The sequence below is a fragment of the Varanus komodoensis genome, unplaced genomic scaffold, assembly GCF_004798865.1.
Source record: "Varanus komodoensis strain SLA01 unplaced genomic scaffold, ASM479886v1 scaffold43, whole genome shotgun sequence".
In the NCBI taxonomy this organism is placed as follows: domain Eukaryota; kingdom Metazoa; phylum Chordata; class Lepidosauria; order Squamata; family Varanidae; genus Varanus; species Varanus komodoensis.
This window is the reverse complement of record NW_025335985.1, coordinates 116,165-142,048: the sequence shown is the minus strand read 5'-3', so window position 1 is coordinate 142,048 and position 25,884 is coordinate 116,165. Positions and strand designations below refer to the sequence as shown.

The 25,884-nt window shown below is 41.7% G+C and overlaps 1 protein-coding gene across 2 annotated transcripts in view; it reads right to left on the bottom strand.

Annotated features, from left to right (window-relative positions):
* RNF38 (ring finger protein 38) overlaps positions 1–25,884 on the bottom strand; it is a 104,188-nt gene that overhangs the window by 6,505 nt on the left and 71,799 nt on the right. For both annotated transcript variants that reach the window (XM_044444047.1, XM_044444048.1), the window contains exons 3-11: positions 13,542–13,735; positions 11,193–11,403; positions 9,678–9,845; positions 7,629–7,799; positions 6,700–6,861; positions 5,753–5,859; positions 3,536–3,620; positions 2,573–2,694; positions 68–167 (exon numbers count right to left, since the gene is read on the bottom strand). In XM_044444047.1, coding sequence (XP_044299982.1) covers positions 68–167; positions 2,573–2,694; positions 3,536–3,620; positions 5,753–5,859; positions 6,700–6,861; positions 7,629–7,799; positions 9,678–9,845; positions 11,193–11,403; positions 13,542–13,735 — 1,320 coding nt within the window. The remainder of the gene's footprint in view (positions 1–67; positions 168–2,572; positions 2,695–3,535; positions 3,621–5,752; positions 5,860–6,699; positions 6,862–7,628; positions 7,800–9,677; positions 9,846–11,192; positions 11,404–13,541; positions 13,736–25,884) is intronic.

Genomic DNA, 25,884 nt, shown 5'->3' with positions numbered 1-25,884 from the left:
GTGAGGGGATGCAATACAAACATGCATTTCAGTTACTGCAGTTTCTTTCTTAAAACAGAGTATTTACCTTAAGCCATTTATCAACGCACTTGGCATGGAACTCGTGGTTACATGGTAACACTCTAAGTAGTTGCCTCGACTCAAAATCACACATGCACACGACACACCTAGAAGAGAGATTGCAGAATACCTCATTCTATGGAAGCAGCAGTAGTGTTAATTTAACTATCTGTAAATGTAACACTTTTTATGCTGAAAGTTAATATAAAATATTTAAATATAAATATAAAACCCTCTGCAAAATAATGCTTTTCTCTATGGCACTCTGAGTAATCAAGGCATTTCATTTCAGCAGTCATTCCTACGATGTGTAAGGTACCCTCCTCTTCAACTTATGTTTACGTGGAGAATTGGAGGAATGCCTTCCATCCATGCCGGCCGAATCCCCTTTGAATGGACAAGAGGGGATACTTTTTGAAGGTCCCGGAGCCACGGAAGAGCCGGTCTCAACCAAGATCTGCTTCATGGCGACCACAGCTTGGTCCCACAACATCTTGCGCAGCGGTTTTCACAGTTTTTGCATGCCTGCCTTGTAAAAGAATGGCAGTGGCTGCGTTTATCAGTCCTGTGTCCCTCTCTGAGGCAGAGAAGACACAGAGTATAAGGGTCAGTGGGAGACATTTTGGCGCCACACTGAGCGCACTTACGAAAAGCTGCCCGCTGTGCCATCAAGAAGAAAAAGAGGAAATACAACAAATGGAGATAGGTTATAAGAGGTAAAGATGATAGAAGGGTTTTTTAATTTTTTTACTTGGAAGGGGGAGAAGGGAAAAAGAGAATAAAGCGAGGGGTTCGGAAAAGGTGAACAATGGGTAGGGTTTAGACAGAGGAGGTGGAAAAGTGAAGTAAGAAGTTTAAAATTTATAGAAGTAACAGTGCAAAAAAAGGAGATAAGCGAAAAAGGCCCAAGGCACGGCGAACAGCAAGCGCAAGCAGACTTGTGAGAGGGTGGCCACTCTGGCCATTTATACGATGTGGGGGAGGGCACGGGGTTCTTGCCAAAAACCGTTAAAGTTCTTAAATTTTCCCAGCAACAGGCACTGTGCAGGCACAGCACCCATACAGGTGTGATGCACGGAGACCATGACAAAGAAGGTAGGTGAGGCATCATGGATGAGATAGAAAGGCCTGCCAAAGACCACCTGGTGAGACCAAGACAACATGAGAATGGCTGATGTCCCAGCTCACCACTTACAGTCCTCACATCAGTACCATTTCTACCAGCAAGGCAGGTATGTTCCTTTTTGCTTTTTGAGGAGCCAAATGTACCAGCCACTTGAGAGTACATGACAGTGTTCGGCAAGGGAAAGAAAGTGGCAGAAATCCTTGGGTCCAGACTGGAAAGTGAGTCATCCTAGGGCTAGGAAAAGGAAGAGCTTTTTTTTTTCTCAGGTAAGGCCCATTTTTTAAATTATTTCAGAACTGGTAAAGTTGGGAGAGATGACTCAACCAAACCAATTCCATGAGGTGAAAGTTATCTGACTATTCTCCAAGTGATGAGGTGGCATTCAGCACATAAAAGCAAGGTGCTGCCGGTGGGGGATTAATGCAGCTGGACCGCCTTCACCCTGTCCTCTCAAAGACAATTGCTCAGGCAAGAGAGAACCCAACACTTGCCAGTTGCCTTCCACATCCAAAATTACTGCTGTCAAAACAACCAAAAGCATCTTCTCCCACCAATCCTTTTTTATAGTCTATTTATGAACCTCATAGGAAGGTCTTGGCAGTTATAAGTGGCCTATAAATACATGTATGTATGTATGTATGTATGTATGTATGTATGTATAAATATCTAAGTAAGAATCATGCTACATTTTTCTTTTTGTTTAAATGCTGATTTCTTCAATGCTTTACCAGTGATGTCTCAACACAGATAATATTTGGAAAAGTACTTTTTGTGGCCCAGTTTTCTGTGGACAGTGGCCACAATTCAGACAAGCTCTTTGTTTTCTATGAACTTCCTGGGGCTTTTATTTTTCTCTCCTCAGAAAGCAGCGTCCCACAGCACTACCCACCTTGATTTTACAACTTTCACAGTTCCAAAGCAGATACTCCCGTGGCATGTAAAGGAGGGTGTTCAATGGCCAACTCAGCTCTGCAGGGTTAGTTTTCACATTAAGGGAAATGGTGCAGCTTCTGCACCAATTCTTCGCTATTCCAACGCAACACCATTAAATTTTGGATAAGGCAAGAAAGGAATGGCACCTTTATTACCTCTAATGCCCAAAATGATCTTTACTTGTGCGAGAAATCTTCATCTGAGTCTAAATATCAAAGAGTTGGAATATGTGTGTTTTAAGATTTTGGCTTCATTATTAATAATTATAATATCCAGTAATAAGCTTAAAAACACACACCTATTTTATACTGTAGGGTAACACACATCTACACTGGGTAGTAATTTTAAGAAGGTAAAGTGATTGAATTAACAGTTGTTTGCTATGCTAGACTCCAGTCAATAAAGGTAAAATGAATGCATATGAAAACCTAAACAAGAGGAAGAAATACTTACAAAGTCTGTTCTGACTGGTGGTTATTTGGATTGAACCTGTAAGACGGAAGTTGCTCAATATCCGCTTTTGTCAGTCCTCTTGGTTTAGCCTCTCCCAGTCTTTCTGCCAAGTTCAGCAGTGCCTATAGAAGAAATCCACTCCTTTTAAACTCATGTGGTTCAAGTGGTTCACTTCATGTTACACTGTTAATATAATTATGGCATGAACAGCAACCAGAATTATGCAAACTGAGAAACAATCACATTTGTATTGTTGTATGAAAGACATTATGGAAGACACTGAACTTAGCTCTTCTTCATGCAGAATTTAAGTTGTCCAGGAATACACAGAGTTCCTGCATGCAGGGACATTTAAAGTTGTGGTAAGGCATAGAGGCATAAGGCATATGCCTGTCGTTCCTCAGGCATAATTATACTGGTGAAAAATTGTGTTTCTTCTTGTTGTTGTTGTTGTTTTGGACAAAAAACCCCAACATTTTGCTGCTTATGTCTAGCAATCCTCAACCAGTATCAAGTGACAATATGAGGCCGAGTGAAAAACAAATCATGCAACCAGTTCCCTTTTCTTCCTCTTCTTCACCTTTGCAGCTTCCTGAACCTACAGAAACCTTCACCTGAGGGTCAGGGTTTCCTCCTGAACAATTGGTGCTGTGATATATGGGACTGCACATGGGGCAAGAGGGGCTTTGTCACTTGAAACTGTGGGTACAAGATCCTTCTACTCAGCTTCCGGTCCTTCTACCCATCACCACTTGCAGCCCTCTACAATGCAGGAGACAGCTTTCACGGGTTACAGGGGCTGGGAGGAGGGGAAGGGAAAGAGCAAGCTGTGTGAGCTGCAATCTGCTCACACAACCACTGTATACAATCCACCACGTTTCAAGAATAAATTTCAAACATTAAGAAACATAATCAAGTCTCATGAACTATGCTTCTTCACGTATTGATACAGCATTGACCCACCTCATAGTTTTCCACTTCACCGTCTTCTACATCCAGCTCAAAACTGAAGGCTGGCCCAACCGCAGGTGGCACTGGAAGCATGGACCTTTGGAGAGAGTGAGCATTGTAATTTAGTACAAGCCAAATGGCCTGCAGCCCTTTATGACTGATCAAGAATTCGCATTCTGTTCTAATTCGAGCAAGTCATGATGGCACAAATCTAAAATGACATTAGTTCCCCTGCCACTGCAAATGTTATGCAACACCTGTTCCTGCTTTCCAGTTATATTGCATTTTAGAACTGTGAATTTAAGTTTTCAAAAAGAAATGTTTCATTTAAATTCCTATGCATTTGTTTGGGTTATACCCCGCTTTTCCACATGTAACAAAAAGTTAAAATTGTAATAACACCAATTTAAATAACAAAAATTAGCATGGCATGATACGAAACAATGTAAAAGCAGTCAGTGGAATTAACCCAAATACCAAAATAGCATAATTTAAAGGCTGGGAAACTAAGATCTTTAAAATATGCGCTTCCAGGAGGACTGTTCCACCACCAGGAAGACCCTGCCACAGCTCAGGTGGGCTGGAGTGGGTTTGAGCAGCAGAGGGAAAAGCACCTCTCAAACAGAAATTCCTTCCGAGAAGCAGGGAAGCTGCTCTGCAACATGCAGTTAGACTGAGATGAGAAAATCACCTGAACGCTACGTAAGAGTATCCTGGAGGGGCGGCACATCTCCATGGCAGAGCCTGTACTTCTATGAAAGAGGTTCTATACCTAGATGGCTTGGTCTACTCGCCAGCCGTGTCGGTGCTTGCCACCAGCCTTCTCTGAATCCTCTGCCGTGCACAGAGGGCTTAGCAGAAAGTGACTGGTATGGAAGGGATAAGAAGAGCCAGATACAAACTCTGCTGCTGCTCACTTTCTTCAATCTGCAGAAGAAGTACGAGCTCCAAGATGTGCACAGGGATGTGCTTCTGACAAATGAATTTGTGGAAGATCCTCAACCGAGAGTGAGATGCAGCTAAGGGCAGCGACATACTTGTTCATTCACAAAATGTAAGTGCAAAGACAAGTGGCAAGAGGCCCCTGAGAAAGGAAACAGGGACTATGTATCTGATGGCATGAGGGAACATTTATTGATCCTTGGTTCTCCACGTTCAAAACCAAGTATTGCAGCAATCCAGCTCAGCCTTTAGAAGAGACCCTGGAACTGAATGAGATGAGTAAGCCATTCGATCTGGATTAAAACTGCAAAATAATGCCTAGTCAGCAAGTTTACTGACTTAATTTTTTAAGGCAAACACCGAAAATGACACATAGCAAAAACTAATCTATGGACTGGACTGATCTCTACTGCACTGTTGGACTATTTAATAGATCAACAGGATGACAAAACACTTAAAATGGTTAATGTATGCCAAAAAGCTTTTGTTTGAATTTGTTAGGGAAGCACCCAAACAAAGAACATTTTAAGATAAAGTTTTAAAAAAAATAGGCACAGCTGGGAAAGCGAACACCATGGAAACCCTGTCATCTTTAGGTCTTGCCTAAGTGCCATCTGCATCTGCCAGAACTTTCTGAAACATCAGTGGTCCTCAGGCATATTTCCAGCTGCTTTCATTCCGTCCTCTCTAGCTGCTTTCACCCAATAACAGCAGCACCTTCAATGGCTAGAGAAGACTGCAGACAACTGCTAGTTTACCCTTCCATTTAAAAAGGACCTGCAGCTCTTTGTTTTCCTCTGATACAAATCTCACTTCAAAGCATAGAAGAAGTGCAAGAGTCAGTGTTGCCCTCTTATGGCTCTGATTGCTGCATGCAGCATGACCAGAAGAACTCTCCAAAGGGCTGTGCCCTTCCTTTGTTACTCCCACAGGGCCTAAAATAGCAGTTACACACAGTTTAAAGGGCAACTTCCTTTTGTATTAAAGCAGCATGTGGCCATTGACAGACTATGCCTGTCATTTTGGCACGATTAGTATTACATTGCATTTACATCCCACCTTTCCCCCCCACTTGTGAAGAACCCAAGGTTGCTTGTACAGTCAATGCTCATAGCAACGACCCTGTGAGGTTGGTTAGGCTGAGAGTGAATGATGGGCCCCAAATCTCCCTGTGAGCTTCATGGCTGAGTGGGAACTAGTCCCAGTCCAAGACCCTAACCACCACAGCGCACCAGTGCTATTCTTTCTAAAGCTATGGAATATGCTGCTAAACACAGGAAGACTTACAGCACATATGGCAACAGGCTGGGATGGTAAGGGGGTGGTGGTATTGGCTGCTGGGATCGATACCGGCTGCGTCCGGTGAGTCTTCGCGGCATAAAGGGTGGATAAGGCTAAAATCAGCAAGGCAGAAATGTTATAGTTACAATGAGATCCAGTGTGACATTAGAAAAGTTTCTCGGTTTCAAAAGAGTTTCTACCACAGTATATTTTCCCTTGTCTCCGCAGTGCAATTCCCGAGTTTCAAAAATTGATGAAGATGGTTAGATAAACTTGTCCTAATGCCATAAGAGATATGGCTAACTTGTTTCGTGTTCTTAACAGTACCACATGTTGACATTCTTAATTCTAATCAATGCAGTTTGTTTTTTTAAGAAAAACAAAACAACAGATTCAAAGCTGTTCCAAAGCTTCCCTCTTTCGGAAGGAGGAAGTCTTCCCATCAGAGATACGGAATCATTGGATCCAGTCCCATTTATTTACTAATCCTACTTAAAAACCATTTAGGAAGAACAGCATGTTCCAGTGCAAATAATACACAGGTTAGGTACAGCAGCACACACAGTATGGGAATGTTGAACTGTGGTGTGTGTATCTGCTTTACTTTATACCCATGGCTTCAAAAATACAGGCAAAGTCCAGGATTTAATGACAAAGTGGTCCTGGGTGCAGAGATTAGGTATATGTAATCAGGAAATGAAAATTATATAAACCAGATAAACATAACCCTTTTTCTGGGTCTCCTGGTGGTGGGTTGTTGATTTATTGTTGTATTTATTCTTTATTGCTTTCTAAATATTTTGTTGTTTCTATGTATATTTTTAAATCTGTAAACCTCCCAGAGAGCCCCATTGGTTATGGGGTGGTATAAATGTAATAAGAACAATAATAATTCAGAATGCTTATTGCACAATAAAGCATTTTCATGACAAATGCTGAAAATCGTCACTTACAACTCCAAAGGAAACCTCCTGGTGTAATGGGTCATGTGCTAAGAACTGGAGAGGGGCTGAGGGAGGCAGTGTAGGTGGATGGGCTGAAGGTGGATAGGTAAAACCTCCGACAGGAAGATGGTCTCCAAGCAACTCTACTTCGTTTTCTATCCTCTGAAGAGGCTATGGGAAAAAAACCCCCCCAGTGTTTAGCATTTTAAAGATACAATCTGGTAGAGTACATGCCAAAAATAGTAATTTGTTAGACTTATTTATTTATTTATTTATATTTATAGACTGCCTATAATTTCCGAGGCCTTCCTAGGTGCCTTACTTACAAAATAGCTATCACACAGTACAAACATGTCCATACTGTCTTGCAGATGAAGTACTTAAAATTAAAGTGGAGGCGATGAATGTGTAGGAAAAATGCATAGTAAGTTGGCTGAAATTAACATTTCTCATACTTTTAAAATCCAATTCCAATTCTGAACACAGAATCAAATTATAAATCAAAGTTTGTGTCTTATTCAGTATAAATATGTTTTGCATCATATGATGCAACTGTTATCCTATATCATGCCTCTGAGTACATCCACTCTCTATATCCACAACTTTAGTACCCACTTTTCCACTCTCTCTGACAGTGAAACCAAAGGCCTGATTTTTAAAAACCAGTGCTGGAGTATGCGTTTAGAATCTCAGTTTTCTTCTGCATTTCTAGTGGACTGGGAATTGAAGTGGTTAAAGCTAAATCAGATTTTGCAGGTCACAGACTCCTCTCAAGAAAGGTCTGCTCCCACTTGCAAAAGCCCTCAAGATTTTCCACTAAAGACACTCAGCTCTTCTTCTACTCTGCCAACCAAAGCATGCTATCTTAAAAGCACTGTTCCAAAACCAATTGCCAGAGGAAGTTAGAATTGTTTTTATATACAAAAAGAGATACCTACCGACCGCGACTGCTGTGTTTGAAAGGGAACAAACTGGCCTGGAGGTGGTAGATGTGGAGCATGGTGTGGGGAAAGGTGTGGAGGATGCAAAAGAAATGGATCGCTAGAAATAAGGGGTGGGAAAGCTGCATACGGAACTGGTAAGTGTTGAACAGAACATGCCTGAAGCATCTGCAAAAGAGAAAGATTCATAACCTTTTGCAATGTATGGCATCCAGACGTTCTTAACATTCATACAAGGCATCAGAATAGAATAAAGCAGGATATATTTACATGGGAAGTACTGGTGCCACTGAAGAGAACAGCTCTCCACACGATTTTCAAAAGCAAAACAAATCATGCCAACTAGGATCTGAACAACTGCAGAACGTATTTTTCCTCAGAGCAGAATTTGGCTATGTGAACTCAGAATTAGGACAATGACTATTATTTTTCAAGCACAGAACATGAGACTTTTTCTTAAAGGTACAGCCATGGTTTGTTATCTATCTACAGTAGATTCACTGCAAGTTTAGAAGACTGAAAGAAAAGGAATTCCCTGCAATACTGACTGTCCACTAGTTTGAAAGCTTATTCAGTGACCCCTTGAACTGCTGCAGTCTTAAATCCCTCTGATAACACTACTGTGGGCAAGCCATGCCGTAATAACCCACCCTGCAAGAACCGTGGGTTATTCATGAAACAACCCAGAATCCATCTGACAGGCAATCAGGCTGACTGTGGGTTAGTGCCCTTCTCTTTCCTGCTCAGCTTTCCCACAGGTATCCCAGGAGACTCTGCAGAAAGATCCATTTTGTCTCTTCTCCCCTTGCCCAACCAGAAGCCCTTTTTACTCTAGACACAGCTGCCTTCATTTTTTCCTGGATACTATTACCACTTTCTGTAGTCTCTGTAGTAGCAGCCAGTGACAACCGCTCCAAAGTGCCCAAGCCACCCTGTAGCTGGACTGGCTCACATTTTTCCACTTTCCTGCATATCTTGCTGTGAAGGCAGTGATCTGTTGCCCACCTCTTTTTGCGAAAAAGAATCACTTGCAGCTTTGCTTTCCCTTTACACTTTGCCTTTCAACAGCTGTCAGAAGAGCACAAAGCAAAAAAAAAAAAAAAAAAAAAACCCTCTTTGTAGCCTTGTTTAATCAATGTTCTGGGATGGTGCCTCCTGCCCTTAGATAGGAAATGCTTCCCAGGACATTAATAAGTCAAGTCTTTTCACTTCGGACACCCATAAGTGCACACTTGTGAACGTCTCAAAAACATACATACAGATATTGGTATGCAATTAAAAGAACAAAGATATTTGTGCAAATTCCAGGTGCATGAAGGAAGGAAGGAAGGAAGGAAGGAGAGAAAGAGAGAGCTGGTGTGCCTCTTGGGCACTTTTGGGGAGCTATAACTTTGGAGATCACAAAAATCACTAATAGTGCCTTGAAAAAATGGTGGGGGGAACCAGCCTAAACACAACAGAACTTGCAGTTAACTACATTTAAGGAATGCAACCTCTTTTGATACTGCTGAATAGCTTTTGTAAACACTTAAAATATTGAACACAGAGATAAAGACAACCAACACAGACAGGCTAAAATTCTGGAACATCTGACTGGAGTATCAAATACAAAAAAAGCCATTGCATTTGGGCTTTTAAATAGCAGTCGGTGAATACTGTGTGAATTCCCATATGCTCCCCCTAAGTTTTTAAATGTTTGTGATTAAAACTAGGATGCACATTCAGAGTTTATGTCTAAATCACCTTTGGAAATTAACACGCAAAATATGTATGAAACCCCCCTCTGCAATATTCTGTTCTTAAAATAATTGTGTTTCTGAAATATACATAAACACTCATTCCAATTCTTGAAGAAGTACTCATACATTTACACTAAAATCCCACTGACACTTTTCCTGGGAGTGAAGTCTCACTGAACTAAGTGCAACTTATTTCCAAGTAAAAACCTACAGCATATTTTCCCCTACGCATCCTCTCCAGCCTTTCTGCCCCTCCAAAGCCACATTAGGTGTTTGTGCTCAACATGAAGATGAAGAACCCACTTACTGGAGGAGGCACACTGCAGACAGGGAGATGCTGTCCACTGAAGACCACAGAACACCCCGGAACCTGCTGTGTGCTGCAGGCTGGCAGGTGCTGGCCCGTGCATAGTGGGATCCCATGTGGTGCCACTGTGGTTACCGTGTACGAAACTGGGACTGTGCCCTGGTGGATCTGTGAAGAACAGAAGCAGGTCAAGACAAAGGGATAGGACTCGCCCTTTTCTGCTAATGGTTGTGACAGCGTTTGGGTTGAATACGTTCTGGTTTTCCACAAATATATTTATGCCAAGATTGGCATGTGGGTCAAATTTACCAGTTCGATGTCAACTGACTGCTAATTTTACTACACTGATATATTCGAACTATTCTGTGAGGCAGGCTAGGCCGAGAGTCTGGAGTCACCCAGCAGTTTAACAGCTGAGTGGGGAACAGAATCCAGATCTCCTGAATCCCAGCCCAGCCTTCTAACCACTAACCACACTGGATCTGTACTGGATTGAAGTCAAATACTGTATGGAGTCTGACAGCAATGACAAAAGTAAGAGTTTGCAACCTTGCGGAAGTTACATAAATTTGCTCACATCCTCTTCTTCCACACAGTTCCCCTAGGCCTGCAAGTCCTTCTGTAAGGCTTCTTCTAAGCTACATGGCCTGGATTCTTCTACTGGCTACATGCTGGAACTGCCCACATATCAGGTAGGGCCATAGGATTAAAAAGGAAGCAGGGATGGACTCACAAGCACAAGCTCCAATCATCTAGGGGAAGAAGCCTAAAGTACACAAGGCTGTCCCAAGTCTACTGCATTTGCTATGGGCAGGAGCCTCCATGGAGATATGCGAAGCTTCTGGAATGGACTGGAAGCTTTTGGAGGGACACTTTTGGAACTGGAATTGGTTTTCCAATTCGCTCTTGTTCTGTGTAACTGTTTGAATAGACTAATGCTTTAAATATCAGAATATGTGACACATCCATCTTCTCTGACCAACAACCAAATTATGCATAAGAGAAATGTTGGGTGTATTTAACATACCTGTGTGGCATTTAATATACTGAAAGAATAACAAGCAAAATACTGGAGAATTTTCTCTTAACTTTAGGAAGATTTGTGTGTCTTCAGGACACTTGTCACCTATGCTAGTGATTCAAAAGCTCTGTGCTGAGGCACACTAGTAAGTAGGCCATGAGAAATCATTTAAGCCCAAGGGCTGAGCCGCTGCAGTGCAAAGTACACTCTACTCTGCATTTGCCTCCTTCCAGTTGGCCTGCTGTGATAATTCTGCCATGTCTCCGCACCTGGTATGAATGGACCGTTCAAAGTCTCTCAGTATACATGCATGCTAGAGAGTGACCCTGCCTCAGAGACGATAGGAAATGACCCTTCCCAAGGCAGCCAGTCAGTTCTTCTTCCAAAAGAAGCCTTTTGGGGTATGAGAGCAGAGTGAGCCTGCCAATTATAAATCAGGAGGTGTAACTCAGCAAGCAGAAGTTTGAGCAATACTGTTCTCTCTTTTGTCATACCTGTTCATGAATGTCAACCATCACTGCGTTCTGTTGAGGTGGATGAGCGGCCGGGTGCAACATACGGGGAGAGACATTTGGCGGGTGAAAGGCTCTGGGTTCTTCTATTGCTTGTTGCTGTCCATATGGAAGATGGTAATTTTCATCTTGACTTATGGAATTGTGCCGAGACAATCGATCTCTTCTTGCTCTCTGGCGTCTAACAGGAGGGCTGCAAATAATCAATCAAATTGGACAAGATTCTTGTTTTTGTTTTTTCAAACACAAAGCAATCCTCCCTTTTAGACAGGTTATGGATTTTAGACATTTTCACCATCGTTCCAAAATTTCTGTAATCAGAACAAAGCAGATACACGTTCATATGGAAGACTGGAATGTGTGTAAAAGCCGCTTCAAAAAGCTTACCCACTAGTCCGTATAACCAAGCATGGATTAGGCAGATTTCTGTAATCTCCAGCTAGATGGAAATGCCAAAGTCACCACACAGCCCCTCCCTCCTCTGATCACTGAGCAACACAACTCAAGGCCAAGCTGAACTTAGCACATGGGTCAGAAGCCAGAGAACCGATTCTCCCTGTGATGACTGCTAAAAGCTGACAACCATCAAGTAGCCACTGTGCAAAGGTGGTTGTTTTCTTTTCATTCCGAATGCACAATGCGGATTCCCACCACACTTGCCAAGCTACTGGATTGATGGAGATGAAAGGCATGAAAGCAGAAGGGCATCTTTACTGGCAGGTGAGAAGGGTTCCAAATCTCTGGGATTTTCATGACCTGTGTAGCACAATAGTTTTTGGTCACTCCAGATGAACTTTTCATTTCCAGGCTCAAACTATCATGTGGAAACTGACCAATGATGCAGGAGATGAAATTAGTTCTGCCCAGATTAGATTTCATGTAGCCTTTTAAATCCATCACAGTGCAGGGAAAAGTCTGAGAGGAACTAAAACTACATCTAGCACAGGAAAAAATGCCCACACCAATGGGCCTTACTACAGAGTTGAAAAGACACATGAGAGTGCTGTAGTGGAGAGAATGGCTGGGGAGACTGAAGTTTGCTCAACCATAAGACATGTGATCTTGGCAAAACAATCAATTCTCGCCTTGGCCTACCTCACAGGATTGTGATAATGAAATGCGTTGCCCACCTATAAGCTATGTTGGCATGCTCTGAGGAAAGCAGGGATATAAATGTGGGAGGGGAAAATGTATATGGGGTGGGGAGCAAAGATCCTTATTCTTCTTTCCTGGATGTCTTACAAGGAATGAACACCATTCCTAATTTTCATAGCAAAACACTTCAAAGTGTTCTTGGTTTCATCTGCAGTCACAAAAGCCAGAAACAAGTTGCATTTTAAGAAAACCTGCCGAGTTGAACAAGTTTGGCATGTGCTGCAGATCCCCAATGCCTTCTGCAACCTACAAAGTGATTGGCTCCCACCAAAGCCGTACTATGCTACTTCTACCACGAGCAGCCACAGAGATTATGGGCATCCTATGCAGGGCAGGGGGAAACAGACATGAAGGTCAGCTCTGTGCTTCTTGACTCCTCTCCACAATACAGTGAGATGCTGATTTTGGCTAAGTGCCACACCTCACCGTGCAGAGGCACCACCAAACTGTCCTGCTCAAGCCGGCACTAGTCTCCTTCTTTCCCCTCTTCTCTATCAGTCAGAAAACCTGCCTGTGACCTCGGAAAAGCAGCTGGCACAGCTCTTGCTGTGCTAGCTGCAGGGGGCAGGAAGGCACTGTAAGCATAGAGTCCCAGCTCCAATTGCAGCAGGTTTCTGAGGACAGAGCTAGGGCTGCAAATAACACTATGGCTGTATAAACACTGTGTGGATGCACTGAGGCTCCATGGAATCTGTCCCTCTAGCATTCAAAGAATTGCTCTTGCACTTGACCCTGTCTCTGGAAGTCAGCTGAGCTGGGAGGATGTCCATGACCACTCACGTCACCAGTACCCTTCTTCTGCATCACATGCAGCGGCATAAACCAAGGATGCTGCACATGTCTATGTGGGGCTTGATTCCTGGCGAGTGCGTCAGGAACTCAGGACGCTCACCAGGAACTCGGACTCGCAGCCGTGTCAAAGCACAGGGCATCTGATGGATTCCCACCCCCAAAACAGATTCCTCAAACATCCCTAGTAATGAGGTTGCACACCCAGCCCCTACAGCTGGCTGGGGCATGCTGAGGCTTGTAGGATATCCTTCTGTTTACATATGCATAACAATTATAAATTTAACACCTCAGAAAACCATTTTTTTGCAATTAACATCTTGAGAAGTATGTCGCTACCATCCTTAATCGGGACGAGTAGCTTAAGAAGGCACTTCCAAAACACACCTCCTTCTGTTGCGTGCAGGTGTGTTGCATCGTTCCCCTGAGAAGTGATGTTGGCTTGGTCGAGCTGAAGGAGGCTGCCTATGTGATGTCATCTCCCATGGTCGCATTGGCGGTGATGGGGCTGGTGATGCTGCTGCGTAATCAAAGACTGAATGTGACAGACGCTGTCTCTTGGGACTTGGACTATCTTCACTCTGTGCCAGAGGAATACAAGAAAAAAATCCACAAGTGATGAGTATCCAGAAGCATCATTTATTAGGGTTACCATTTCAGAAATTTAAAAAAGCGAACTAATCATTACCCAGTTCTCACGAACAAATCAGAAATTAAATGTCTAGCTGTTTCACTTCTTTAGAAAAGGACTGTAGTTTATTGCCCATTTCCCCTATGAATTCTTGCAAAGAACCTTTGCCCAATTCTGCAAACAGAACACAAATGAGTGTTTAATCCATTTTTAAAAATATGCTTGCATAAGCACAGATTTCATGCCAATGGGCTCTAGGTTTGTGAATTATTAAAGAAGTTGCAGCCAGATGGAGTTCCAGCCCAACACATGCACTTACTACCTAGCTAGACATGTGATTTATACTGCAGCCAAGTTCTGATCCACAAAGTTGGCTTTGATATATCTCTTACATTTTATTTCTGTGTTAATGCAGTGTTTACTGGCTTTGAAAAATACACCACTGGGTAAGTTTTAATTGACATGTTTTCACTGACAAGTCAACACCACTTTTAAAAAAGAGCAAAAACTATATCAACTGAATGCTAACCACATTTTTGGTTAATATCCCAAATTATTTACCTAGGAAAGAACTTTCTGCCATGCTTCTAACATGATGGGCCTTATATTTCATTCAACAAGTAGTCTCAGACCCACAAATGAGTTGCATCCCAACTTTGTAGTAGGCTGCATTAACAGTGCCATTTACCATGTTTTATTTGGCCTGAAATATTTGACAGAAGAAATTAGCACACTCAGAAGGCAATCCAATGAGGTTACACAGAACCCGCCAAACTCAGAGGATTGTGGGCATTCTCTGTTGGGCAGGAGGAGGAGGGAGGCCAAGTCTCTTCTGCATTCCTTCTGACTAGCAAGTTTATTGGCCAATTCCACATGTTTAAGCACAGTGTTGCAAGAGAGCAGAAAGAAGGCTAAGGCACCCCCAGGGTATGTCCTCAAAAGTGCTTAACTCGTCCGACTTCAGAGAAAGAACCAGTCTGGTTCTTTCAGCACTGCCTATAAATGGGGAGGTGGATCTATGCATGAATCTCCAGCTATGGTATCAGAGTAGTTTTCTGGCTTCATAGATTGGAACAAAAAAAATCCTATAGCTACCTACAATATTATTATTATTATTATTATTATTATTATTATTATTATTATTATTATTACATTTCTATGCCGCCCCTTGCCGAAACCTCGGGGCGGCTTACAACATGATAAAATACATTGAAATACAATAGTACATAATAAATTACCATTAAATACAAAAATACAAAAAATACATTGATTTACAAATATAAAATTAAAACTATCAGTATAAAATAAAAATATAGGAGGAGAAAGAGAAGGAAGAAGAAGTTGCCCTGGCCAGATCATATGTTTTAACAATTGAAATGATGTTTAAATAAAAAGGTCTTTACCTGGCGCTGAAAAACCAGTAACGACGGTGCCAGGTGGACCTCTTTGGGGAGTGAATTCCATAGGTTGGGCGCCACTGCAGAGAAAGCCCTCCTCCGGGTACTTACTCTCCTAATTTCTTTCATGGAGGGTTCCCGGAGAAGGGACTCTCCCGCAGATCTCAAAGGGCGGTCGGGCATATACGGACGTAAGCGCTCGTTCAGGTAGCCAGGACCCAAGCCGTTTAGGGCTTTATAGGTCATAATCAACACCTTGAATTGGGCCCAGGCTTCAATGGGAAGCCAGTGAAGCTGACGGAGGACTGGAGTCATGTGAGCATAACGCCCCATCCCCGTCAGCAACCTGGCAGCTCTATTTTGCACCAATTGAAGTGTTCGGACTGTCTTCAGGGGAAGCCCCACGTAAAGCGCGTTACAGAAGTCTAGGCGGGAAGTCACCAGCGCGTGTGTCACTGTCGCTAGGCAGTCGTACTCCAGGTAGGGGCGCAGCTGATTAATCAGCCGAAGCTGAAGGAAGGCGTTCCTCGCTACTGCTGTCACCTGAGCTTCCAAAGAAAGCTCCGGGTCGAGGAGTACTCCTAAGCTGCGGACCTTATCCCTAAGAGGGAGTGTTGCACCATTCAGGACCAGGTCAAATCCACCCTCTCCAAAACCCGATCTGCCAACCAACAGGACCTCTGTCTTGTCTGGGTTGAGTTTCAGTTTATTGGCCCTCATCCATTCCCTTACCTCGGCCAAGCACCGGTTCAGCACAGCCACTGCCTCACCTGGATTAGTGGAGAACGAGAGGTAAAGCTGGGTATCATCAGCGTATTGATGATTCCGCAGCCCACACCTCCTGATGACCTCTCCCAGCGGTTTCATATAGATGTTAAATAGCAGAGGGGATAGAATGGAGCCCTGTGGTACTCCATGGCATAGCTGCCATGACGCAGAGACATGGTCCCCCAGCACTACCTTCTGGAATCGACCGTCGAGATAGGAGCGGAACCACTGCAAAGCAGTGCCTCCAACCCCCAATCCCGCAAGTCTATCCAGAAGGATACCATGGTCGATGGTATCGAAAGCCGCCGAGAGGTCCAGAAGAACCAACAGGGATGTACTCCCCCTGTCCTTCTCCCTGCACAGGTCGTCGTACAGGGCGACCAAGGCAGATTCAGTACTGTACCCGGGTCTGAAGCCGGACTGAAAAGGATCCAGATAATCAGTTTCATCCAAGAGTGCTTGGAGTTGTCCCGCCACCACTCGCTCCAACACCTTGCCCAGAAACGGGATGTTGGCCACAGGTCTACAGTTAGTGGCCATCTCTGGATCCAGTGACGCTTTCTTCAGGACCGGTCGTATTACTGCCTCCTTTAAAGGGGCAGGCACTCGACCCTCCCTCAGAGAAGCGTTAACCACTTCCAAGATCCAGGTCCCAATCCCGTGCTTGGAGTTATTTATTAACCAAGACGGGCAAGGATCCAATAGGCAAGTGGTGGGACGTACTCTTCCAAGCACCTTGTCCACATCATTGGGCCGCAATAATTGAAATTCCTCCAATAATTTTGGACCAGACGGTAGCATTGGCGACTCCTCAGAGACCTCTGATTCATTAGTGGAGTCCAGCTCGTGATGAATCTGAGCGATTTTCTCCCTGAAATGCCTGGCAAAGTTGTCACAGCGGGCCTTTGAGGGTGGCATCGGATCTTCCTTAGGACCCAGGCGAACCAGGCCTTGCACCACTCGAAAAAGCTCCGCCGGACGGCATTGTGAGGAGGCAATGGAAGCGGAAAAAAACTTCTTTTTCGCCGCCTTCACCGCCACAGCATAGGCCCAATAGTGGGCTCTCAAGTGTGTTCGGTCAGATTCATCCTGTGATTTCCTCCACCTACGCTCTAGCCGTCTCCCAACTCCCAATATAGCAGAACACTAACTACATAGCAACTGTAGAAGTGTTCTGTTCATGTGATTTAAAATGTTGTTAATAAGCATTTTAAACACTGTAATACTTGTAAAAAAATTAAAGAAATCAAATGTAACTTTCCTTACATTGTTTGAAATTAAGGGAACATAACAACAGTACAGAAAACTGTTCCACACTAATAAATGTCAGCATTTGCAGCTAATAGTTCAACACTCACCTACAGTTTTGGAACTACCAGATTACTAATACTGGGTTTGCAATGGTTCATAGTTACTAATGAACTTCTGAATTTTCTTTTTTCCCCTACAGAAAAACAAAGCTCCACATTACAGAGACATGGTCATGTATTCAAGCTCCTGGATGTTTCCCTAGTCTGTGATTACTACTGTATGGATGTCAAAACAGAATTTCCCCTTCAAATAGTATTTTTGCTCAAAGATAAAGGAAAGGTCTTTGCACACTTATGTGACTTTAAACAAAAGAACAGCAGGTTTGATACACCAAAATCCCAACCGTTAAATATTTAGAAATGTAGAAACTTGGTGAACCATAGCAACCGATACAATAGGATATGAAGGGTGCAATGGCAGTTCCTTTTGTTCAAAAGTTCTCTAAATTATAGGTTAAACAAACAATTTGGCTCAAAAGGAATTGAAAGAGAAACTTACATATACATGAATGATATTCACTGCCTTTTCCCATAAAATTATTCACAACCCAAATCTCCAATCTGGTTTTTGAACTCTGAGAATTTAAAGAGGAATTGGAGAATCCTATGGGGCAACTTTTCTATTCAAAGTAGTATCGGATTCATAGCACAACTGCTCCCTAGGGTTTTGAGGCACATAACTTTCTCTTCTCTGATTTATTCTTGTTACTATTAACTCTAATGTTTATTAAACTCTAGTATTTATTTTATTTGAAACATTTGCATTTGGTCTTTCACTCATGTGGGTCTCCCAGGCAGCTAACAGAAATGAAAACATGAATTAGCTTTGCTTCTCCCTAAAAGCTCCTCTAAGCCAGACTCTCAGCTCTCTGTTCCTAGACCCCAAGTACCCTCCCCTGAAATGGCTGCCAGGAAAATGTGGCAGACGACAGCTGCGGGGGTGCTGGGCATGTTGCTGCTCTCCTTTAGGCTGTTGGTCTAAGTGCTGTCTCTTCCCCACAGATGCTGTAACTGGAAACAGGAGTGGGGAGAGAGGAGAGAAACACAAAGGATGGTAAAATCCTCACCCCACCCAGGTCTTGGCTTAAGTCACACCTGGCTAAGCATCAAGAGCTTATTTTAAAAAATGGCCAGCAGGATTGATGCCTAGAAAGGACACAATATGACCCAGGAGGCAAGGGGAATATAAAGTTAATAGCAAGGAGCATGGCAGGTGGGGATGACCTTACAGCAAAAAGTAATCCTATGGTGGCCCAGGAAAGGCTTTGCAGAGTAATCCTGTGAGGCAGCATTCAAATTTTAAATATTAGTAACTGAACCTAAAATAGAGGAGTGGCTATTTGAGGACAGCAACTAGACACAGTTTTATAAACCAAAAGCCTTAATATAGGTTTGTTAAAGGTATCCACCTCTTTTCCATGCATATAACAGCTTACATAAAGGGTAAAACAACTGAAAAATCATATGCCATAATCCATCCGATAAAATATATACCAAAGAATCAGCAGCAGAACACAACACAAATGCACCAAGTCCCTGTGGAATAGAGAAACGTACTAAAATTTTCAAAAGCTGGGAAGCTGTTGTTCACACAAGCATTTCTAAGGTGGCAGAGTCGGGATAAAGTAACGGGGCTTGGATGTAAAAGTCTGTTCCATTAAATCACAGCTTGTTGGTTTATTAGCAGGCAATCAGCTTATGCACATCCTTTTTTGCTCCTCCTCTTATATACCCAGTTGCAAAGGAAACTTCCAGGTTTCTGGTCAGTTTCCCATGCCATCTGAATCAGGAAACTGTACTTTAAGGGTTCCCTAGAAACTAGTTTGCAAACTTGGCTTGATAGCTGGACTGAAATCAGTTTTCCTGGTCATGCAACCCAATCCCTCTGCCATGCACACTTATTTCTGGAAAGACTCTAAACAAAAACCAGGATGAGACTGTGATAAACCCCCCAAATTTACTTTTTTCCATATTCCTGCTTGACTTGGTATTAGGCTAAGAGGTAATGTAGGAATCACCTGGAGAATGCATGAGCAGATCATCCCAGGGTACTGACTGATCAATTTGATTACCCTTCCCTGGGAACAGACCCAGAATTTTCCTTTTTTGCCCAACTAGTTGATAAAAGGTGAAGCCAAGGCCTAGCCAGGCCTCAAGTCTGGGTGGCCCTCATTTCACCTGACCCTACCCACACCGGTCAGCTGCTTTGATCAGTTAGTCCTAGACTCCCATTAAGTGAGTGCCAGTAAGTTAGCATGATGTTTTGTGGTTCTCAACTTCTCTGTGCTTGTTTTTAACTTATTTTTAATGAATATAGTGGACTGGAAACTTAAGTTGATGTGATTAACCTAAGTGACACAAAAGTTGCCTAAAGAAGTACAGCAGTTTAAAGGAAGCTCTGAAGCAAATGTCTACCCCTTCTCCATCTATAAATGTCAAAGGTCCACCTTCTCACATGGTCAGACTAAGGGACTTACAGAAAATATGTGAGTGGAGGCAGCACTACCTCTGAGGAATAAAGAAAAAAAGTGTCTTGCACCTCATGGAGTTAGAGGTAAAGGCACACTGGGTTTGTCACCAGGCTAGAGAGGATGTGGTATAGGCAGCAGTACTAAAAAGCAGTATAGTCAGTTGTAGTTGCATACAAAATTCCTCAAAATGTAAACTTACGGAAGATCTAAAAGAATTCTGAAACCAGTTCATGAGCTGATGGGTGCTTCAGGCATTGTTTTCTTAGAATAGCTACAACTCCCATACACCCTTTTTCCTGCATGGCATAACTAACTGCTTTTGGAACCAAGGAAAATTTCAAAAGCAGGTTGTGATGTGATATGAGGATCAGCTTGTTTTCATGAGGCCTAAGTAGCTCTTGCCATCTTGGCCAAAGATGTAAGGAAATAGTATCCTTCCCACTCATCATTCCAAAGCGTTAACTTCCAACTTGCAAGTATAAATATAAAAAGCAACTAGAAAGAAGCAATTTTTCACAAGTTGTTTGCCATTAAAACATATGCTTTGAATTTCAGAAGGCTATTTTTAAAGCCTAAATTGTATTTTATGCACAACAGTAAAATTAACCTACACTTCCTATTTCAGTTATTAAAAAGGCATGTAATCTTTGCTTTACGTAATCAGTGCTTACATGATAAGCCACTTTCTCAAACTACAGATCAATGATGTGGTGAAAGGTTGGAGATGATGTAAAAACCAATTCTATATCCATTTGGAAGTCCAAGGTTTAAGTGAGACCTCCCAGAAAAGGACCTTTCAGATTGCAGTTCGCAGCATTAGACATTGACTACATAAGCAGTGATTTTTCCACCTCATATTCATATTCGAAAAAAATGGAAAATTACTATATATCAGAAGGCAGCACAGTTTACTCCCTTTGGAAGTGGGGTAGTCAAGGCATTGGATTTTTCCATACATGAGGACTAGTCCTCCGTGCTTTTGAGAGAGGTTTCTTTTACAGTTCAACTGAAGACACTCAAGATTAAATGGACTATCCTAGAACTTGTGAACAGAACATCTCAAGCGATTCAAACTGCTTTATCATTTATTATTTTTAAATATGCTGTCTATGTCTAAGGACACTGACATATAGGAAGCCCTCTATATATGAACGACTTCCATTTCGAGAGTGCATTCGTAAGTCCAATTTGTTTGTAAGTCCAACACAATTACCCTAGATACCCAAATAACACAATTGGCTATATGGTACTGTACTGTAATAGGTTTATTACAGTGCAGTACTACACCACTGGAGGACTTCTGGAAGTTATACTTCTGGGTACATGGCAGTGCGGAAGTGCACCCATGTTCTTGTCTGAGGGGTTCTTTCTTATATGGCATTTAGGTTGGTTACGTTTTGCAGAACACACCTCTCTCAATTATTACAATAAAGTACAGAAAAGCACATTTGCATCTTTGAAAGTTTGCAACTTGACGGTTCGTATGTAGGGGACTTGCTGTATTTCAATAGCCAGTTCTTCACATGGGATCATGCTATTCATAGTAACGCTTAAGAAAAATCTACCCTGGAGGTAGTATGGTTAGTTTTCAAACAAAGTTAGCTTACAAAGTTAATTTTACAAGTAGGAATCTTGTCCAGGAACCTATTCTGACCGTGAGCTAGCAGAACAAAACTGCTAGTCTAACGGGAACTAGTGGTTCCTAAAACAACCAGAAATAAGTGGCAGGATGCATTTCTGGAGCAGGGCAGACTAGCATTCACATGCTTATTTCAGAAAGTGCCTGAGTGGCTTATTTTGTCAGCCCAAGAAAACTAGGCAAAGTGTGGCAACAGTATAAGACACTGCCTAATATGGATACTGAATGTAAGGAGATTTAGATGAAAGTGCAGCATGAGCAACTGGATATAAGAAGTTTAATCTTCCATGAATTTCATTGCAGAATTTCAGCGTATGCTTAACATATTCCCCATTAAAGTCAATGGACATAAACCGATTTAGGTGGACTCTAGCAAGACTTTGAAAAATGAGGAGGAGAATCGTGGCAACCTTGAAGACTAACATATTTTTTTCTGAAATAAGCTTTCACAAACACTGCATCTGATTTGAGGGGCAAAATAAAATCTCTTCAGTACAGCATCATCACGAACAATTAAACAAAGTTCTGATAATTTTGTTCTTATGTGATAAAACCCAACCATCTGGATGAATTAACATGCTGAAATTAAAATTTCAATGTTCTTCCAGTTGACCATTCTTCCAATGGTGGATAAAAATCAATGACAAAATAAATAAAAATAAGATTTTATTTTTTAATTTTAAAATTTAATTTTAATTTTAAAGAATATTTTTTAATTTTTAAATTGTTTTTTTTCAAATAAAATTATTTTGAGGGGAAATGTTTTCTTTTTAGGATACATTATAGTTCAAAGTCATGAAATAAGGGTTAGTTTTTAATTATGTAGCATGAGGCTGTTTATGCAATGTTCCATTTTTATGTAAATAAATTCCATTAATCCATTCACAATGCCATGCTCTTCCAGATGTTTCTAAGACTACTGGGCATTTTTTCTATCTTGAAAATAGTACCACAGACCCTTGGTTTTCAGTTCTCAAAACTGTGGATTTGGGTGTGCAGAGTTCACAGCAAAAATGCTATAAAATAAACATACAGTGTTGAGAAAAAGACCACAATCCCATTGTTCCTTTGAGTATCTATGTACACAGAAACAACTCCTTCCCTCTTCAGTGCTAAGTTTCAAAAATTCAAAGAACAGAAGATGATTGTTGAGAGTGGAATAGATCTGCACAAGAAGCGAAGTGAGAAGAGGGAGGGCCAAGCAGTAAAACTGAAAGTGAAACAGTACAACTGAAAGTGAAAGCTTTTGAGCTGAATACCCCACAAGTCTTTGGATATTTTTGCATATTGCCTGAGGTTTATCATATTATTCTTTCCCTGGAGGAGAGAACCTATAATGGTGGTAGGCCATAAAAGAGGCCAGTTTCAGAATATTTTAATAAAGTTCCCCGACCTACAGGTAAGGCAGGCAGGCATGCAAATTATGCAGAAAACCATGATTTCAATCTAATCTTTCTGACTAGTGATTTAAATTGATTTGATTTAAATCAAATACATCTGATGACTCACTATAGCATTTGCATATGAAAGAGGGAGCATGAATGAGCTCTTTTTAGATCTAAATTGTCACATGAACATAATCCAATCAGGGCTTTGAAATACAGAAATATTTTGCTTTCTTTTAAAAGCAAGAAGACAAAGGCCATTTCAGTATTGGTTAACAACTCTAGGTGCTTAGAAAAGTGGGGTGTGCCTGATTTGCAAGAATGCAGGGTTTTGACAGCTGTCAATAATCAACTTTCTTTCAAAGCAGGTTTTTTTGACTGTGTCATCTGCAGACATGAAATCTGTTTGCATTTTCCCAGTTTCCCAAGTGCCTAGAGTCTTGGGAAAAGGTTGAAAACGGAATAGTCAGATCCAAACTGGGAATCAGATAATATGAAGACCACCTTCTTTTGCCAGCAGAGATTTCTTTGTAGCTTCACATCTCATTTGACAGCTAACAGTCTGACAGCTTCTCACTATTTCACAGCTGTCAAATGAGAGCAAAGCAACAAGTTAACCTATTTGTAGGTTTGCTCTGTCAATGTCTATGGATGATGTTTCCTGTACTTTAACAGAAAACCATCCAAGACATTGTTGAGGAAAGGCTGCACATTTGGGATAGTTAGTTACACAGCAACACACCTCTGAAGAGTCAACATAAATTTGCACAAAACTTAGGTGATAGTTTGGAGATAGCAAAAAATGATTCCTTCCTGCAAAAAGCGGGTTGTGGTGAGGGGGGGGGGGGAAGCTTCAGCAACAAGAGAAAAGGTTGCAGTTGATCTGGGAGGAAACCAAGCTGCCTGGGCACTTGCTAGAGAGGCTGTCACTGATGGTGGCCAGAACAAGCTCAATAAAAGTGGCAAGGGGGTTCTGCTGTTCTTTCTATTTCCCTGCATCCACAATGGCACCTAGGTCAAACAATACATCAACCTGTTCTGAATACAACCACCACTACTGCAACTATGAAGTGTGGCAGTGGCTTGCTGCTCACCAACAAGTCACCTTGCAGGAAGAAGTCCAGGTTCACATGCTGCAACAACCCACTGTGGCTAGTTATCCATGACACGTTGTTGTGACATGCAAATCCAGTCTTTGGGTGTAAATTTTCAACCAATACAGCACACAACTTAGAGTAAGGTGTTCTGTTTTGTCCTGTCCTGTCTTGTTTTAGCTCACTCTATCCAATATCCAGCACATTTCTGAATACAAATGTGAATATACTTCAAATTCAACAATGTGCCATGGCATTTTAAGTGCTCCAGTGCAACAACTTTCAGTAAGGCTTAATATATACAGGGAATTGCCTCACCAGAAGATACACTGGAGCAAAAATACACAGTCATTTCTCATTTGCAACCCTGCTACCCTTGATGTTATCCAACTTATTTCTCATTTGAAAGTAATGGAGCACCATCCATACAGGTAACAGCAGTTGAGAAAGGTGAGTAGTTCTTGTTGCTGTGACAGCAATAATAAATACAATCAATGTACTTGCATGACCAGAACAGCTGTGCTCAAGTTCATTAACCAGGTCACATGTGGAGATAATATTTTATATTTTTCTTTTATTTCAGTTTAGCATGTCAGTTTTGATGAAGCAGTTACCCTAAACAGTGCTATATAGAAAGCATTAGTACTGTAATAGTAACAACATCTGTTTCATTTGGATAAACAGAAATGATTAGCCAATATTTAATAGATGAGATCCAAAGGTAGCCTGTAATTAGGAAAGCATCTGGGTACAAGTATTTACGAAAGGATACTTAATTTGGCCCAAACTAAAGCATAAACATCTATATAAAAGGTCCAGTACTTTATCCTTGGATGGATGTAGCATATGAATAAACTTCACAGTCCATTACTTCCACCTCTTCAATTCTATTGAAATGGAACTGAAGCATTTGAATAAGTTCTTTAAGCTATCCTCTTTTACCACTCAAGGACACCAGCTCTGTATATTTACAATTTACTCTGATCACTAATGGGACTTCCATTTGGAAAATAAGATGAGGCATTATTCAAGCACTGCTGTCATTTAGCAAGTACTGAAACAATTCAAACTGAAATGGGAAAGAAGCATTTGTGGAGCAAATGTTTTAAAATATATTTTGAGCTTCTAGGAAACCAGGTACCTGGATTTTTCTAACCCTGGGTACAGACTTTCTAGCAGACTGATGTGAAGAAACAGTGTATTGCTTAGAGAAAGCATATGCATTACTTAAGATATTAAAGTAATAAATTAACCTTATTTTTTAATCTGACAGATCTTAAGAGTAGATCTATAATGAAAGAACAATGCAAATTTTGCTTTGTAAGTAGAAAATAGAATATGGCTGGGAAGTCATGCTTGGTGCACAAATGCCAGATAGCATACATCCAGCACCAACCTCCCTCCAGCCAGCCTACCCATAGTAATGAGTCTTAATATTTTTATCCCACCTCTCAAATTTTTTGAAGGATAAAAAAACCAACCGACATTAACAAAAGGCAACTCTAAAAAATGCACCAAACCCAGCACAAAAAAGCAGGAGGAGGAGGACAAGAGATAGCCACTCAATACCCATATTTCACTCTTTGCCAGCTAGCCTCCTCTTGCCATTGGTGCACAGAAATCCTTGAGCACAGCTTTTAATCCCTCTTCCTCAGCATGCTCCCTGACAGAACACCCAACGATTATGCATTAAACTACAAATTGTGTCTGCTTAACTGGAATGTAGACTGACACAACTCAAAACACCATCACAAAACCCAGTAAGGTTGTTTCCTAAGTTTATCAGAACATCTGAGAACTCAGATTAGATTTGTTCACAAGGATTGTGCATTGCAAGAATGAAGAAAATAAAACTGCAAGTGATAATATTAATACTGATGCTTCGTTGACCTGTTTGAGACCCTGTTCTTCATTCTCAATTCATTCCAAGTGGTTTGTACATTCTCTTTTATCCCTAAAATCTGTATAAATTGACTCCTATCTGAAATTATGTTTCTACACCATGGTACATTCTGCAGACTTAAGTACCTACCTT